Genomic DNA, 13,316 nt, shown 5'->3' on the forward strand with positions numbered 1-13,316 from the left:
GCAGACTGGGGGCTGCCCTGGGCAGGAGGCGGGGGTGGGCAGAACAGGAGGAGGGCAGCAAGGGTCCAGACCTCCAGCTGCAAGATAAGTGCGTGCCATGGATGCCGTGGGCAGCCTGGGGACTATGGTTAACCATGCTGCGTTGTCAGGAGGCCCCTGAGAGTCCAGCGGTCAGGACTCTGCATTCCCCATGCAGAGGACACAGACTGCACCCCTGGCTGGGGGACTAAGATCCCACATGCCACATGGCATTGTATAGCTCAGAAAAAAAAAATACTCTGTATATTTAAAAGGGGCTAAGAAAGCAGATGGGCTCCCCTTGGTGGCTCAGTGGTAAAGAATCTGCCTGCCGACGAAGCAGAAGCAGGCTCGATCCCTGGGTCGGGAAGATCCCCTGGAGAAGGAAATGGCAACCACTCCAGTATCTTGCCTGGAGAATTCAGTGGAGAGAGGAGCCTGGTGGGCTATAGTCCATGAGGTCGCAAAGGAGCTGGACTTAGTGACTGAACAACAAGGAGAGAGTAGCTCCTAAAAGTTCTCATCATAAGAAACAAAAAAGGGGAACTGTGGGTGGGGCTGGATATTAACTCGACGTGTTGCAGTGATCATTCCCCAGTGTATCCACAAACCAAATCGTTATACCGCACACTGAAAATAACGCAAGGTTTCTGTCAACTGCTTAGCCATGAAACTGGAAACCAAAGAGAAAAGAGAAGATTAAATAAAAGTGCCCATTTGGAACGGGCAAGAAATAGAAAGGCTCGTCCAGCCCCAAGGTCAGCAGGGCGGAGGATGGCAGCCTGCACGGGTCTATCCCACACGTGATCCAAGGCCCTGCACATAGAGGCTTGGTTTCCAGCAGGGGGGAGCAAGACACCTGTGAGTGCACGCCTGTCTTCCAGGACAGGAGACAGCAACTCTGTGTTACCCACTCATTCACTCACTCAACTCAGGTCCGCACTGAGCACCTTCCACCTGCCAGGTGCTGGCCACCTGCTGGCAGCTCCGGGTACAACACAGGCCCTCGGAGCGGGGAGAACGCGTGTTTAAGACCCAGTGAAGGCTGAGGCTGTGTGTGCTCGTGGAGTCTGAACCACAGCATCGCCTCTTCTCTCTGAGCCCACGCTTCAGGGGGCTTTCCCCAAGTCCCTCCAACCAGCCCTACCTCCAGTCTCCAGGTCATGGAAATTCGGATCCAGGCCTCGGTCCAGCATCTTGACGATCTTCTCCACTGACCGATGCTGGATGTGATCCATGCATTTTTTCAAATTGTTCTGGGGAGAAAAGTAAAAGTGGTTTTACGGAGAAACATCTTTACAGTCCACGGGAAGGCTCCTTAAGAGGCACACGCTGGCCTCCTCTACAGGGAGGAGGGCCCCACTGCAGACCCCAGGCTCACTGGGTAGCATCATCCTGTGGCTGGAACCCCAGGGCCAAGCTCAGAGCCCAGGACATGGAAAATGCCATCAGCCCACCCTGGATGAATGTTCTAGAAACACCCCCCACCACCACCGATTTCTGTCCTTGCCTAACATCACAGGACGTTTCTTCACTTTCAGAAGGCTGAGCATCCTGGACCACTTTTTGAAAACAACACTTTCCAGGGAGCACCCCAGGTCTTCTGACTTCATTCCTGGTGAGCTAGGCCCAGGGATTGGTATTTGTGCTTTTTAATCTCCAAAGCGGCAGGCTCAGTGGGGAGCAAAAGGGCACAGCTCACTCGGCTTAATCCGAGCAAGTCAAGGTGAAGGAGACAGTCACTCCTCAAGAGATTAGAACGACTGGGGGCTCAGCCCTGATGGGGCCGCCCAGCCACACCTGCAGGGAAATAACAATCATCCGTCTGTCGGGAAGACAGCCTGGCTGTTTGATCGTAATCACGGAATCCGAGATAGCTCTGTCGGATGAACCTAAGGCTCTCACTGGCCAGTCCTCCACCTCCACCCCACACCCTTCCTCCCCAAACACCCCGAAGCCCCTGGACCCGTCAGCTCAGGAACACAGGCTAGATCTCCACCTGGACGCTTTCTGTACAAGGTGGGAATAGAAATTCACAAATATCCAAAGGCAGAGGGCACACTTGGTTACACTGAACACCTTCACTGCTATTTACTAATCGACATTATTTTAAAGGCACAAACACATTTTCATCACTTTCACCTACACACTGGAGGGTAATTAAAAAACCCAAAGTGCCCACACTTGGAGTCTAAACACCCCTGTGCGGGTGGATCCCAGGGCTGGGCAGAGAAAATCCAAGAGCAGCCTGACTGTCCTGTGCCTGAAAACCGCCAGCGCTGAAAGCACAGTGGGGACGTGCCAAGGGGGTAGAGAGCCAGGCGGAAGGGCCACCAGCCACGTCTGGACAACTTGAGCACAAAAATAGCGCAATAGGCGGGCGACAACCCACTGAACATGATGAAAATCCTCACGACCTTCCTGATACGAATGGCGGACGAAACACAAATAAGGGGGACCCTGTAGGGCAGGGAGGCCCCCTGTGTGCTTGTGGCTCTGGGTGAGCTCACCTGGGCAGATCAGGGCTGGCTCGGGGAAGCTGTCAGGCAGCAACCCAACACTGGCCTTCCCTGGGCGCCGCAGGAGATGCTCCGGGCTCCCTGGGGAGGGGCGGGGCGGGAGAGGGCATCCCTGGGCATCACACCGCGTCCTCTGTGCTGGGCGAGGTGCCCGCCACGTGCTCCAGCTCCAGCGCACCCTGGACACGCACAGCATCCCTGGCAGGGCGCAGCCGTGTCTGCACAGCAGCCCACGGATCTTTGCTAGCCGTTTCCTTCTCCCCTGCCGCCCTCGCGCAGCGGCCTGGCTTCCGAGCAGCTTATGTAAACAGAACTTTAATTACAAGGGCAGCAGCAGTAGATACCTACTGCTGCGCTGTCCCCTGTCTGGGCAGCGACAGCTCAGAGGGAATGGCCACCCCTCCTTCCAGAAACACGGGGCGGGGGGGAATGAGTAGAAAGCAGGGTCCCAGTCTCCTCTCTCTCAGTGACATTACTTCCCTTTTGCACAGGTATCTTCCGAGCCTGCCACACATGGGAGGAGACGTCGGTGGTGTTTAACGGGGCTCTAGCGGCTGCAGGGGCCTCTTCAGCCCCAACATCTGCTGGGAAGAAGAACCACTGTCCGAGAACCGCCCTGATCTCTGAAGACGATGCCGCAGGAACAACAGCTCGAGCTGACACACACTCCTCGCTTACCTTCGTGTGCAGCTTGGCCAGCTGTTTCTCGTCCAGGTTGGTCTGCCTATACACCCGCTTCTTGTAGCGAAACTGACACAAAGAAAGGAGGGGGGAAAGGAAAGAAAACCAGGTAAGTATTTCACACGGCTGGCCACAGAGAGCAAAAACCGGCCTCTTCCGTGGCTATCTCACCCACGGCAGGGGCTCCCGAGCAAACCCTGCAGTGTTAAATAAACCGTTTGTATTCGAAGCGCAGAGACTGCAACAGCGCACGAGTACCTTCTGCAGAGACGCTCCTGGGAGGCCACTAAGAGAAACACGGGCAACCAGAGGGACGAGCACCCGGGAGCCTGGGGTTCCCTGCTCGCCTCTGCCTCCTCTGCCAGTGAGCCAGTCTCCCTGCTGCCGGTGAGGCACCAAATGAGGACCTACTTCTCACATCAGCCAGGCCCCCAGCATTGGCCACCTTTATTAAACACACATTAGAAGGCCAAAGAATTGATGCCTTCCAATTGTGGCGCTGGAGAAGACTCTTGCGAGTCCCTTGGACAGCAAGGAGATCCAACCAGTCCATCCTAAAGGAAATCAACCCTGAATATTCACTAGAAGGACTGAAGCTGAAGCTCCAACCCTTTGGCCACCTGATGGGAAGATCCAGCTCATTGGGAAAGACCCCGATGCTGGGAAAGATTGAGGGTAGGAGAAGAAGGGGGCAGCCGAGGATGAGATGGTTGGATGGCATCACCAACTCAACAGACGTGAGTTTGAGCAAGCTCCAGGAGATGGTGAAGGACAGGGCAGCCTGGCGTGCTGCAGTCCAGGGGGTCACAGAGAGTCGGACACGACTGAGTGCCTGACAGCAGCAGAAGCCCCAGCCTGGTGAAGCCGCCTGCCCGCAGCCTCCGCCTGGGACCACTGAGCTCAGCCTCGCTCCCTCACACATCAGTGCCTCCGCTAACCTGCAGGAGACGGGAACAGGGGGCACATCCTGGGCAGGTGCAACGGTGTGCCCAGGAGGGCACAGTGGGGCTGCACGCCACTGCTGAATCCCCAGCGACCCCGCCTGACGCCCGCCTCCTCCCAGGTGCCCCGGCCGCCCTAGGGTGGGTTTGGGAAGATGCTGGCAGCTTGGGCATCACTAGGTTCCTAGGTCAAAACATGGCTCCAATTCCAGCCCCACCACTGTCCCAGGGTAACCAAAAGTGGGGTCCAGCTGCTCGCCACTCAAAGCCAATCAAGAGGCCAGGTTGGTGGAAAGGGGAGTTTGTCTGATTTCGGATGCTGGCAACCAGGGGTGGGGGCCAGGTGCCTCTTCAAAGGCGGACTCCCCTCCCCAACAGTTGATGGGCAAGAGCTTTCACCGACAGAGGGAGGGGCTGCAGGCACAGTCAGCTCTGACAGGCACCTTGAAATTGGTCATCGGTGGTCTGACCAGCATCATGGTGGTTCTTTTGGGTACAGCTAGTCTTTAGTTCCAGGGTAGGTTTGTTCCCATTTCTTTGAGGCCAGTTCCCGGAATTGTGGCAGCTTATGTCACGGCTGGGCTTCCCAGGCAGTGCTAGTGATCCAGAACCCACCTGCCAGTGCAGGTGATGTAAGAGATGTGGGTTCGATCCCTGGGTCAGGAAGGAGGGCGTGGCAACCCACTCCAGTACTCTTGCCTGGAGAATTCCACGGACAGAGGAGCCTGGCGGGCTATAGACGAAGATCACGAATAGTCAGACACGACTGAAGTCTTAGCACACACACATGCAAGGATACATGTCACAACTACAGTCTGGTCGCCGTGTAGTTAACTTCTTCCACCTGGTAGGGGTTTCCGTCCCTAAAAGACAGCTCCCGGGACGTGGCTCAGAACAGTATCTATGGTCCTTGCTGCTGCTGCTACTGCTAAGTCGCTTCAGTCGTGTCCAACTCTGTGCGACCCCATAGACGGCAGCCCCCAAGGCTCCCCTGTCCATGGGATTCTCCAGGTAAGAACACTGGAGCAGGTTGCCATTTCCTTCTCCAGTGCATGAAAGTGAAAGTGAAGTTGCTCAGTCGTGTCTGACTCTTAGCAACCCCACGGACCGCAGCCCACCAGGCTTCTCCACCCATGGGATTTTCCAGGCAAGAGTACTGGAGTGGGGTGCCATCGCCCTCTCCGCTATGGTCCTTGAGGAAGAACTAAAAGTCCTTGACTTCACTTAGAGACTAACCTTTCTTATCTGGTCTGCTTTGAGTGTTTCCCTTTGTCTCTGCATGTTCTCACTTCTCTGATTAAACTTATTCTTTGGGTAAAGTTTTTCCACAGACAAAAGGCGGGCAGAAGATGAGGGGCCTGGGCCACACGGTCCTGCCCCGTTGCACCAGCAGCTGAGTCACGGGGGCTGAGCACCTTCCTCACCCGAGGCTCTGCTTCCTTGTCAGTCACACGGGGCTCACACACAAAGCTCCCAGGGCGGCCGGGGAAGGAATGTGAGCTTCCTGGCCCAGAACCAGCGCTGGGCAAACGCGGTCTTACCCTTCCCGCCCCCACTTTCTTTGATTCCTCCCCCCACTCAGAGGAGTTTAAATAACCACGGACGTGCCATGAAGGCTCAGAGTGGGGGGTGAGCTAACTCTGAAGGTCTGATTCCATTCATGTTTCCAGAGCGACCCCCGATGGCCTCCCCCCGACTCAAAACAGAAGAGCAACCCCGTAAGAAACCGCATTCCTCGGTGCCACAGACTGAACCCTGTTCTTTTTCTTTTTTTTTTAGATGCCAAAATAAACCAGTGCAATCAGAAAATCCTGTAAAACGCAGGCAGCACCCAGTTCCTGGATCAGTGTGCTGTGGAGAACAGTCAGCGTCCATCCTCTTGAGCTGACCTCATGGAAGGAGACACAGGCTGTTTTAGGATTCTGCCCCTCTGGTTCTAGAATCAACTGGGACACCACACTCTGGGGATGGCCGTGAAACCTCCCTATTGCTTATCCTCATCCAAGATGAGATGGCCTGTCTTCTCCACCCACCTTCATCCATGGCCCTGGGGACGCGGCTGCAGGCGAGAACCTCTGCTCAGTCACTGAGCCGTGTCTGACTCTTCGAGACCCCACGGACTATAGCCCGCCAGGATCCTCTGTCCATGGGATTTTCCCTGGGAAGAATACTGGAGTGGGTGGCCATTTCTTCCTCCAGACAATCTTCCCGACCCAGGGATTGAACTCATGTCTCCTGCATTGGGAGGCAGATTCTTTACCACTGGGCCACCTGGGAAGGCCCTGGGAGCGACATGAGTGTAACAGTTGGCTAATTTGATGGATCTATGGGACTTCAAGTCAGTGGGTGCTTCTTCCAGTTTTTAAAAAAACACGCTCGGGTCTATAACACCTCTCGGCAGGAGGGTGAGCACTGACAGGAGAATGTCCGTTTCCAGAGTCATAATCGTTTGCAACGTGTGGCTACAGAGGGACCCAGGCTCAGAAACACAAGTCCTTTACTCGCCTTCTCTCCATGAGTCATAGGTAGCCAACCGTGCCTTACTGCAATGATCCAAGGCTCAGACCCACGCTGCCCCTGGCGTGTCCGCCGCCAGGCCGGGCTCAGCCCCGCACAGCGGATCGCCCAGCAGGTTGGTGGTCCAAGGAGATGAGTGAAGGCACGTGTGTGATGCTTGCATGGCAACGGGAGTGGATGGCAGGGGCAGCTGCAGCACCGCCGCTCGGGCTCACCAGTCACCGGGCCGTGTGCTCAGAGCACTGCCCTGTGGAACGGCCCACTCGAGCCTCACAGCCGCGGAGAAGACGGCACGAACGTTCCCCTGCCTTCACAGCTGGGAACCTGCAGCTCAGAGAGTGTCCCTCGGCAGCCAGGACGGGACCCAGGCTATCTGAGGTCACAGCCCCGGCTCCCATGGTCCCGGGCAGAACGTTAGAAGGACACGTGTGCCAGCTGTTCTGAAAGCCAGAACACAGCCCTGCCCGGTTCCACCAGGCTCTCCCAGACCTCCTCTTGTCCAGGGGAGGGTGTGGGGGGGTGTGGTGGGATGGGCCAGCCTTCTCCAAGATGCTTTCTGATCAAGAGCAGGCTCTGGACTTCCTGTTCCCACCTGTTTTACTGTCTTTATGGACTGTCAGCCCCTAGAGGACCTGTGTGTTTGCTGTTTCTGGCCTGTCCCCTCCCACAGAGTGTAAGCTCCGGCAGAGCAGAACCCTGACTGTCCTGTGTCGAGAAAGGGCTGGGACTGAGCAAGGGGTTGGTCAATGGAGTCCCACTTCACAGATGAGCAAACCGAGGCCGGGACAGGGGCCCACGTGACTCCTGAGAGGAGCTTTTCCTCCACGGGAAACCTCCTCCCTGGCCCAGGGCACATTGGGGATCGCAGAACCTCAGCTTTGAAGTCCCTGTCCTGGTCACCCTCCTGGGAACGTGCAGGTGGGGTGCAGCCTCGGTCCATGGCATCTCTGACTTCAGGGTAACCCCCTGTGGTGGTCCAGATGCCACCACGATGCCACGGCCGACCAGGCTGAAACAAACACCATCGCTTGATAATGAGGTGACGTGTTAGCACCTGTAGAAACGTCCACGCTTCCTCCCACTTCGTCTCTGTGTTAATGTGTCGCGTGGGGAGGGGGGTCCACTGGAGACTGACGTGTAGACTCCTCTATACAGAGAGCAGATGCCTGGCAGGGACCTCCTGCGCAGTGGGGGCAATGCTACTCGGCCTCTGCAACGAGCTCGATGGGAAAAGACTCTCTGTAAGAGTGGGCATATGTAAACGGATAACCGATTCTCTCTGCTGTACACCTGAGATCACACAGCACCGTAAATCAACAATACTTCAATAAAACTCAACTAAAAAAAACTCGAATAGCATCTGTGTCCCGCTGGTGTGTGAAAATTGGACAAATCTTAATTATGCTGAATTGGTTGCGGTGCTTTTCACGTTTACTGCATCCTCCTACTTTTCTGTCTATTCATTCTGAAAATTTTTGAGAGCTTGATAGTAAAACTCCAACTAAAAAATCTTAATTTATCTACTTAAAAAATAATTGTAATACATTGTGGAACTGTATGTAACTTTGTTCTGTACTTTCCAAGTCTCCTGTGTGTTACCATACTTTCATAATTAAAAAATTTTTTAATTAAATAATTTTTAAAAATGTTTCAAATTAAATAATTTACAAAACTACACAATGTGGGAATTCCGTATGTAAACCTGGGCTCCCCAGGGGCAGGGTCTGAGGCCACGTCATCTGTGGATGTGAGGCTGCCAGTGGATACCCACCGAACGTCACGAGGCAGCCCACCCACCCAGGAGCACCTGACTGGCCACAGTGGCTCAAACAGCCCACTGGTCATTCCCGAGACTCATGATTCTGACAACAGCTGGATGGCCGCCGGCCACCCCGTGCCAGGGAGAGACTCAGTGGGGCAGAGGCAAACCCCACTCTGCACCCCCAGACTCAAAGGTCCCGGGGACATGAGCTTGAGTCAGACCCAGGGTTCGCTCACAGCAAGACATCCCTGCAGCAGGACGTGCCTCCAACAGGTTCGTCCGACCCACAGTGAGAAAACAAATGGCTACGCGCTGCACGTGTGCCTGCTAAGTCGCTCAGTCATGTCCGACTCTTTGCAACCGTATGGACTGTAGCCCGCCAGGCTTCTTTGTCCGTCGGATTCTCCAGGCAAGGATACTGGCGTGGGTCGCCATGCCCTCGTCCAGGGGATCTTCCCCACCCAGGGATCGAACCAGCATCTCTTACGTCTCCTGCACTGGCAAGCAGGTTCTTTACCACGGACGCCACCTGGTCCGCAGACCAGGACAGAATCACCTGCGAGCTCACGAATACAGACTATTGATTTAAGAGTGATTTCCGCATAGGAGTTAAACCCGGAGTCTGGGAGGGCGTCCCCCGGCCCCGCCCTGCTCCCCACTGCACCAGCTGTGGGCAAGTAAGCAGTACCTCCAGGGACGGGATGCCCTTGCCCGCGGGCTGCGGGTACTCGCGCAGCAGCCGCTCCTCATCCAGGAACTTGCCGTCGCGCCCGTTGCTGGCCGGCTGGAACAGCCCGTAGTTCAGGACGTCCTTCAGGCTCTGGTTCAGTGAGCACAGAATCCGCTGCTTTGCAACCCACACTGTGGCATCCGGGTTGAATCGAAGGCACTTCTGCAGGGGAGGACAAGATCCCTGGTTAGCAGGAAGCCCCCCGGGGCAGGTGGCCAGAGATGCCCAAGGGGCCCCCATTCCACCCCGAGGCCTCCTCTGAGCTCTGGACTCTCTGGCTTTACGGTGAAAACTATGACCTTCTGGTCTCCTTGGCAAATATAACGGGAAAAGCTCGGATGGGATCACTGATTCCGGGGCCCCGGCTCTCACTGTTGGCTCCAATCTCTGGGACCAGCCGCATTTATGGCCATCGCTCACCATCACAGACTGCCTTGGGCAGTTCTCCACCTGTACAGAACTTCTCAAACTTGCCTGCTTGGTGAAGCACACAATGACCCCGCCCCTCCCGGAAGAGAGTCCGATGCAGCGGGTCTGGGTCCAACCACAAAGCTGCGTTTCTCACAAGTTTCAGGGTGCCTTTCTACACCGACAGCTCTCACGGACACCTCGCGCACAGGTGGGGGCCGCCTTTCCTCATCTCACTGATGGGCGAGCCCAGGGCACCAGCCCCACCCACTGACTCTGAACGCCAGGGCTGTAAAAACCCTGACAGCGCCCCTCCCAAACCATAAAGTAAAGCGATTGTGAAAATTGGTTCCACTTAGAAATCATATCCGGTGCCATGAAAGTTAATTTTTGAAAAGGTTAAATGGTACAGACCATTTAATGTTAATGGTTCCCGCAGACCAACCGTGGACACTCGTCAAGAAGAGAACAGCGCCGCTAGGAACCTGAACACGTGACTTGGTCCCAACTCCCAGGTCCCAACCGTGAGACCCGCCCACGAGCCAGGAAAACGAGCGCTAGGCCGAATCCACTTCTGACTGCAACTTCTAGTTTTCACTGAATTAAAGCTGTGTTCTACTGCACCGCCATCAGCAGGGGCTCAAAACTTTGCTTAGTCGCTGTAAAAGCATTCGGACAGGATGAGCGCATGAGCCTGGAACCAGGTCTCCGCAGGGGCGCCCGCACGCCTGAGGAGGCCCCGAGGCCCTTCTCTCTCCCTGACCGTCAGCCTGGGCCGCGCCTCCAGGGAGAGTAAGAGGATCCAGCTTCTCAACAATGAGGTTGGTGGAGCAGGCAGCCCAGAATCCCACTGCCAGGAAACCTGACCCCGTGGGCATGAGCATGCCATCTGTCCCTCTCCAATGGCAAACGCTGGAGAGTAAGGCTCAGAGTTCGTCTCGGGGTCGCGAGGCGGGTGGGGGGCCGGTTGCTCACTTCGGGAACTGCCAGCCACCCCCTGCCACCTCGGGCTGAGGAAGAAGAGTGTCTGAGCTCTCCCAGCTGTGACCAAGTGGGGCCGCACATCCCCTCACTATTCCTGCTTGGAGAATCCTTGCTGGCCTCCAGTTCCAACTGCACGGACAATTCCAGTTCCCTTAGACAATAGCGTCCAGAGGGTCTGAGGGTCCCCCACTGTGGCCGGCAGAAAGGAACCTGCCAGCAGGTGGGTGCAGAGCGGAGCACAGGCTGGGAGTCAGGCCCCGGGGGGGTCTGTGTGGCGTTTGTAGGTGGTCCCAGAGATTACTGGTGCCCACTGCCACTCAGTGGGCAGAGCTGGGGAGGCTGCCTCTGTGCACTGTGTGGGCGGGCCCTGCACAACGAAAGGATGTCCTGCTCCAAAAATGCCAGGAGGGCCCCACTGAGAAACTGCTAGAAGGAACAGGAGCTCAGAGGTCAGAAAGGCTTGGGTTTACAACCCAGCTGCACACGCTAACCTCGTGATCCTGGGCAAACTCACCCACTCAGCAGTTGCCCTGATTCTGTGATGAAAACCATTCCAACTATATAACTTGGAGGTCTGTTGTAAGGATCATACAGAATGTAGATAATATGTGCTGTTATGGGCTAAACTGTGTCCCTCCCCCAAAAGATAAGGGTTCCTACTCCTTAAGGATCTCCGAGTCTCTCTAGTAGCGGGTAATGACCATGACGATACTGGTGGTGGTGGTGGTGGTGATGTAATGCTGCTGCTGATGGGGGTGATAATGAATACTGCATAATACTGCATATTAACGCATAGATGTGGAATCTAGAAAAGCGGTATGTTGTTGTTCAGTCACCAAGTCATGTCGGACCCTTTTGAGACGCTATGGACTGTAGCCCGCCAGGCTCCTTTGTCCATGGGATTCTCCAGGCAAGAATACTGGTGTGGGTCGCCATTTCCTTCTCCAGGGAATTTTCCCAACCCAGGGATCAAACTGGCATCTCCTGCACTGGCAGGCGGATCCTCTGCCACTGAGCCACCAGGGAAGCCCATTGAAAAACGGCATAGATGATCTTATTCACAAAGCAGACGTGCAGACACAGACGCAGAGAACAAAAGTGCGGACACCAAGGCAGGGGAAGGGGATGGAAGGAATCAGGACATTGGGACTGACACGTACGTACGATTCACAACGGTGCATAAAACCAGTAAGTAATGAGAACCCACCGTACGGCCCAGGAAGCTCTGCTCAGTGCTCTGTGATGACGGAAACGGGAAGGAGATTCAAAAAGGAGATATATATATAATATATATATGCTTAATATAGTTGATCCACTCTGCCGTACAGCAGAAACTAACACAACATTGTAAAGCAACTACACCCCAATAAAAATTTAAAATTCTTTTAGAAATAAATATCAAGTACACAGACAAAACTGAAAAAAAAAAAGAAAAATCATGGCAAGAGAATTCTATGTAAGAGAGTAAACTGCTCTCCAAACCTGTCCTGGGCCCTGAGAAGCAGAGATGACGGCAATGGTTGTTTTCTAAGATGTCATAGGAGTAAGAAGCTTGAAACACACAAAGCTTGAAAGAACGGTAAATATCACACTGCATGGTTAGAGTGAGCTGTCGGCGGGCCAATGGAAGAACCAACAACACAGGCTGAGTTATGTATCTGTTCAGATCACCTCCTCGGCGCGCTCACAGTCCTCAGGTGAGACTTAAATTCAGCTCATTCTTGACTTTCTCCAGGAAAAAGCCAGGAGGAGGAGGGGGAGGGGACCTGACAAAGCCTTCGGGGGTCACTGTGCTGTGGGGGGGCCCGCATCACCCCATTCCAGATACGGAGCTGGAAACACAGAGCCCAGTGCTTTCAGCAAGAAAGCAGGATATTCTGAAAGAAATCCCTGCTTCTGAGCACGTCTTTCATTGCAGAAGAATCAGGCTTCATGCCATTCTCAGTGTTTTCATGATGCATTTCAAAGACTCTGAATAAACAGAACCTGCCAGGAGTCATTTAAAGGTACGTTGAGGGGTGTCTGGCCTCTAAGAGCCGCTTGCCTGCCACTTGCAAACCTCTGTCCCCTCAAACCGTGACTGGGATGGTTTCCAAATGAATTTGCCCAAGTGAAATGATGCTTTCTGCTCTGGACAAAGATCCATCAGGCTGGACTCGTGGTGGAGAATAGCCAAATGCTGTCACAGGCCACACAGGGAGGGATGTATACAGAAGGGGGAAAACCGTGGGTGACCTTGACCGAGAAGGACAGCCTGGTCTGAGGAAGGTGACGGCCAGGAGCCACACTGGGGTGCTTCTGAATGCTTAAACACTAAGAAAGGCCAAAGTAGCCACAGGTTAGGGTTTTTGCAATCAGAGTAACATTTTTCAAAGAATAAGGATTTGAGAGCAGCCCCTGACGCTGTGATGAGGCGGTGGGCAGACCTGGTGACCTTTGAGGGGCCAGCTAGCGGTCCTCTGCACCATCAAGGTCCTGGCACCCGAGAGGCACTGGCTTGGGCTCTGCCAGAGATTCCCGCCCTCCCTGGAGGTGAGTTCATTTTCCTTGTTGGTCCCCATGATTTCCGGCAAGCCCAGAGCAAAGTGGAGGATCTGACGCCGGCTAAGAGGTCCTCCTAGAAGCGGGAAGAGCTGAAGGAGGGTTAAGCCGTGCTGACCGCAGACACACGTGCTCACCGTGTGCCCACCAGCGCAGCAAAGAATGCGTCAAATGCACCATCTTCTCCCCGTGTTCTCCTGGCGGAGGAGGTAGCA

General features: G+C 54.9%; 1 protein-coding gene across 1 annotated transcript in view; it reads right to left on the minus strand.

Moving 5' to 3' along the window:
• Nucleotides 1–13,316, minus strand: part of SHANK2 (SH3 and multiple ankyrin repeat domains 2) — a 527,407-nt gene that overhangs the window by 444,806 nt on the left and 69,285 nt on the right. The window contains exons 3-5 of the mRNA XM_040255275.1: nt 9,127–9,330; nt 3,216–3,287; nt 1,166–1,274 (exon numbers count right to left, since the gene is read on the minus strand). Of these exons, the coding sequence (XP_040111209.1) occupies nt 1,166–1,274; nt 3,216–3,287; nt 9,127–9,330 (385 nt within the window). The remainder of the gene's footprint in view (nt 1–1,165; nt 1,275–3,215; nt 3,288–9,126; nt 9,331–13,316) is intronic.

The sequence above is a fragment of the Oryx dammah genome, unplaced genomic scaffold (genome assembly GCF_014754425.2).
Source record: "Oryx dammah isolate SB20612 unplaced genomic scaffold, SCBI_Odam_1.1 HiC_scaffold_15, whole genome shotgun sequence".
NCBI classification, from domain to species: Eukaryota; Metazoa; Chordata; class Mammalia; order Artiodactyla; family Bovidae; genus Oryx; species Oryx dammah.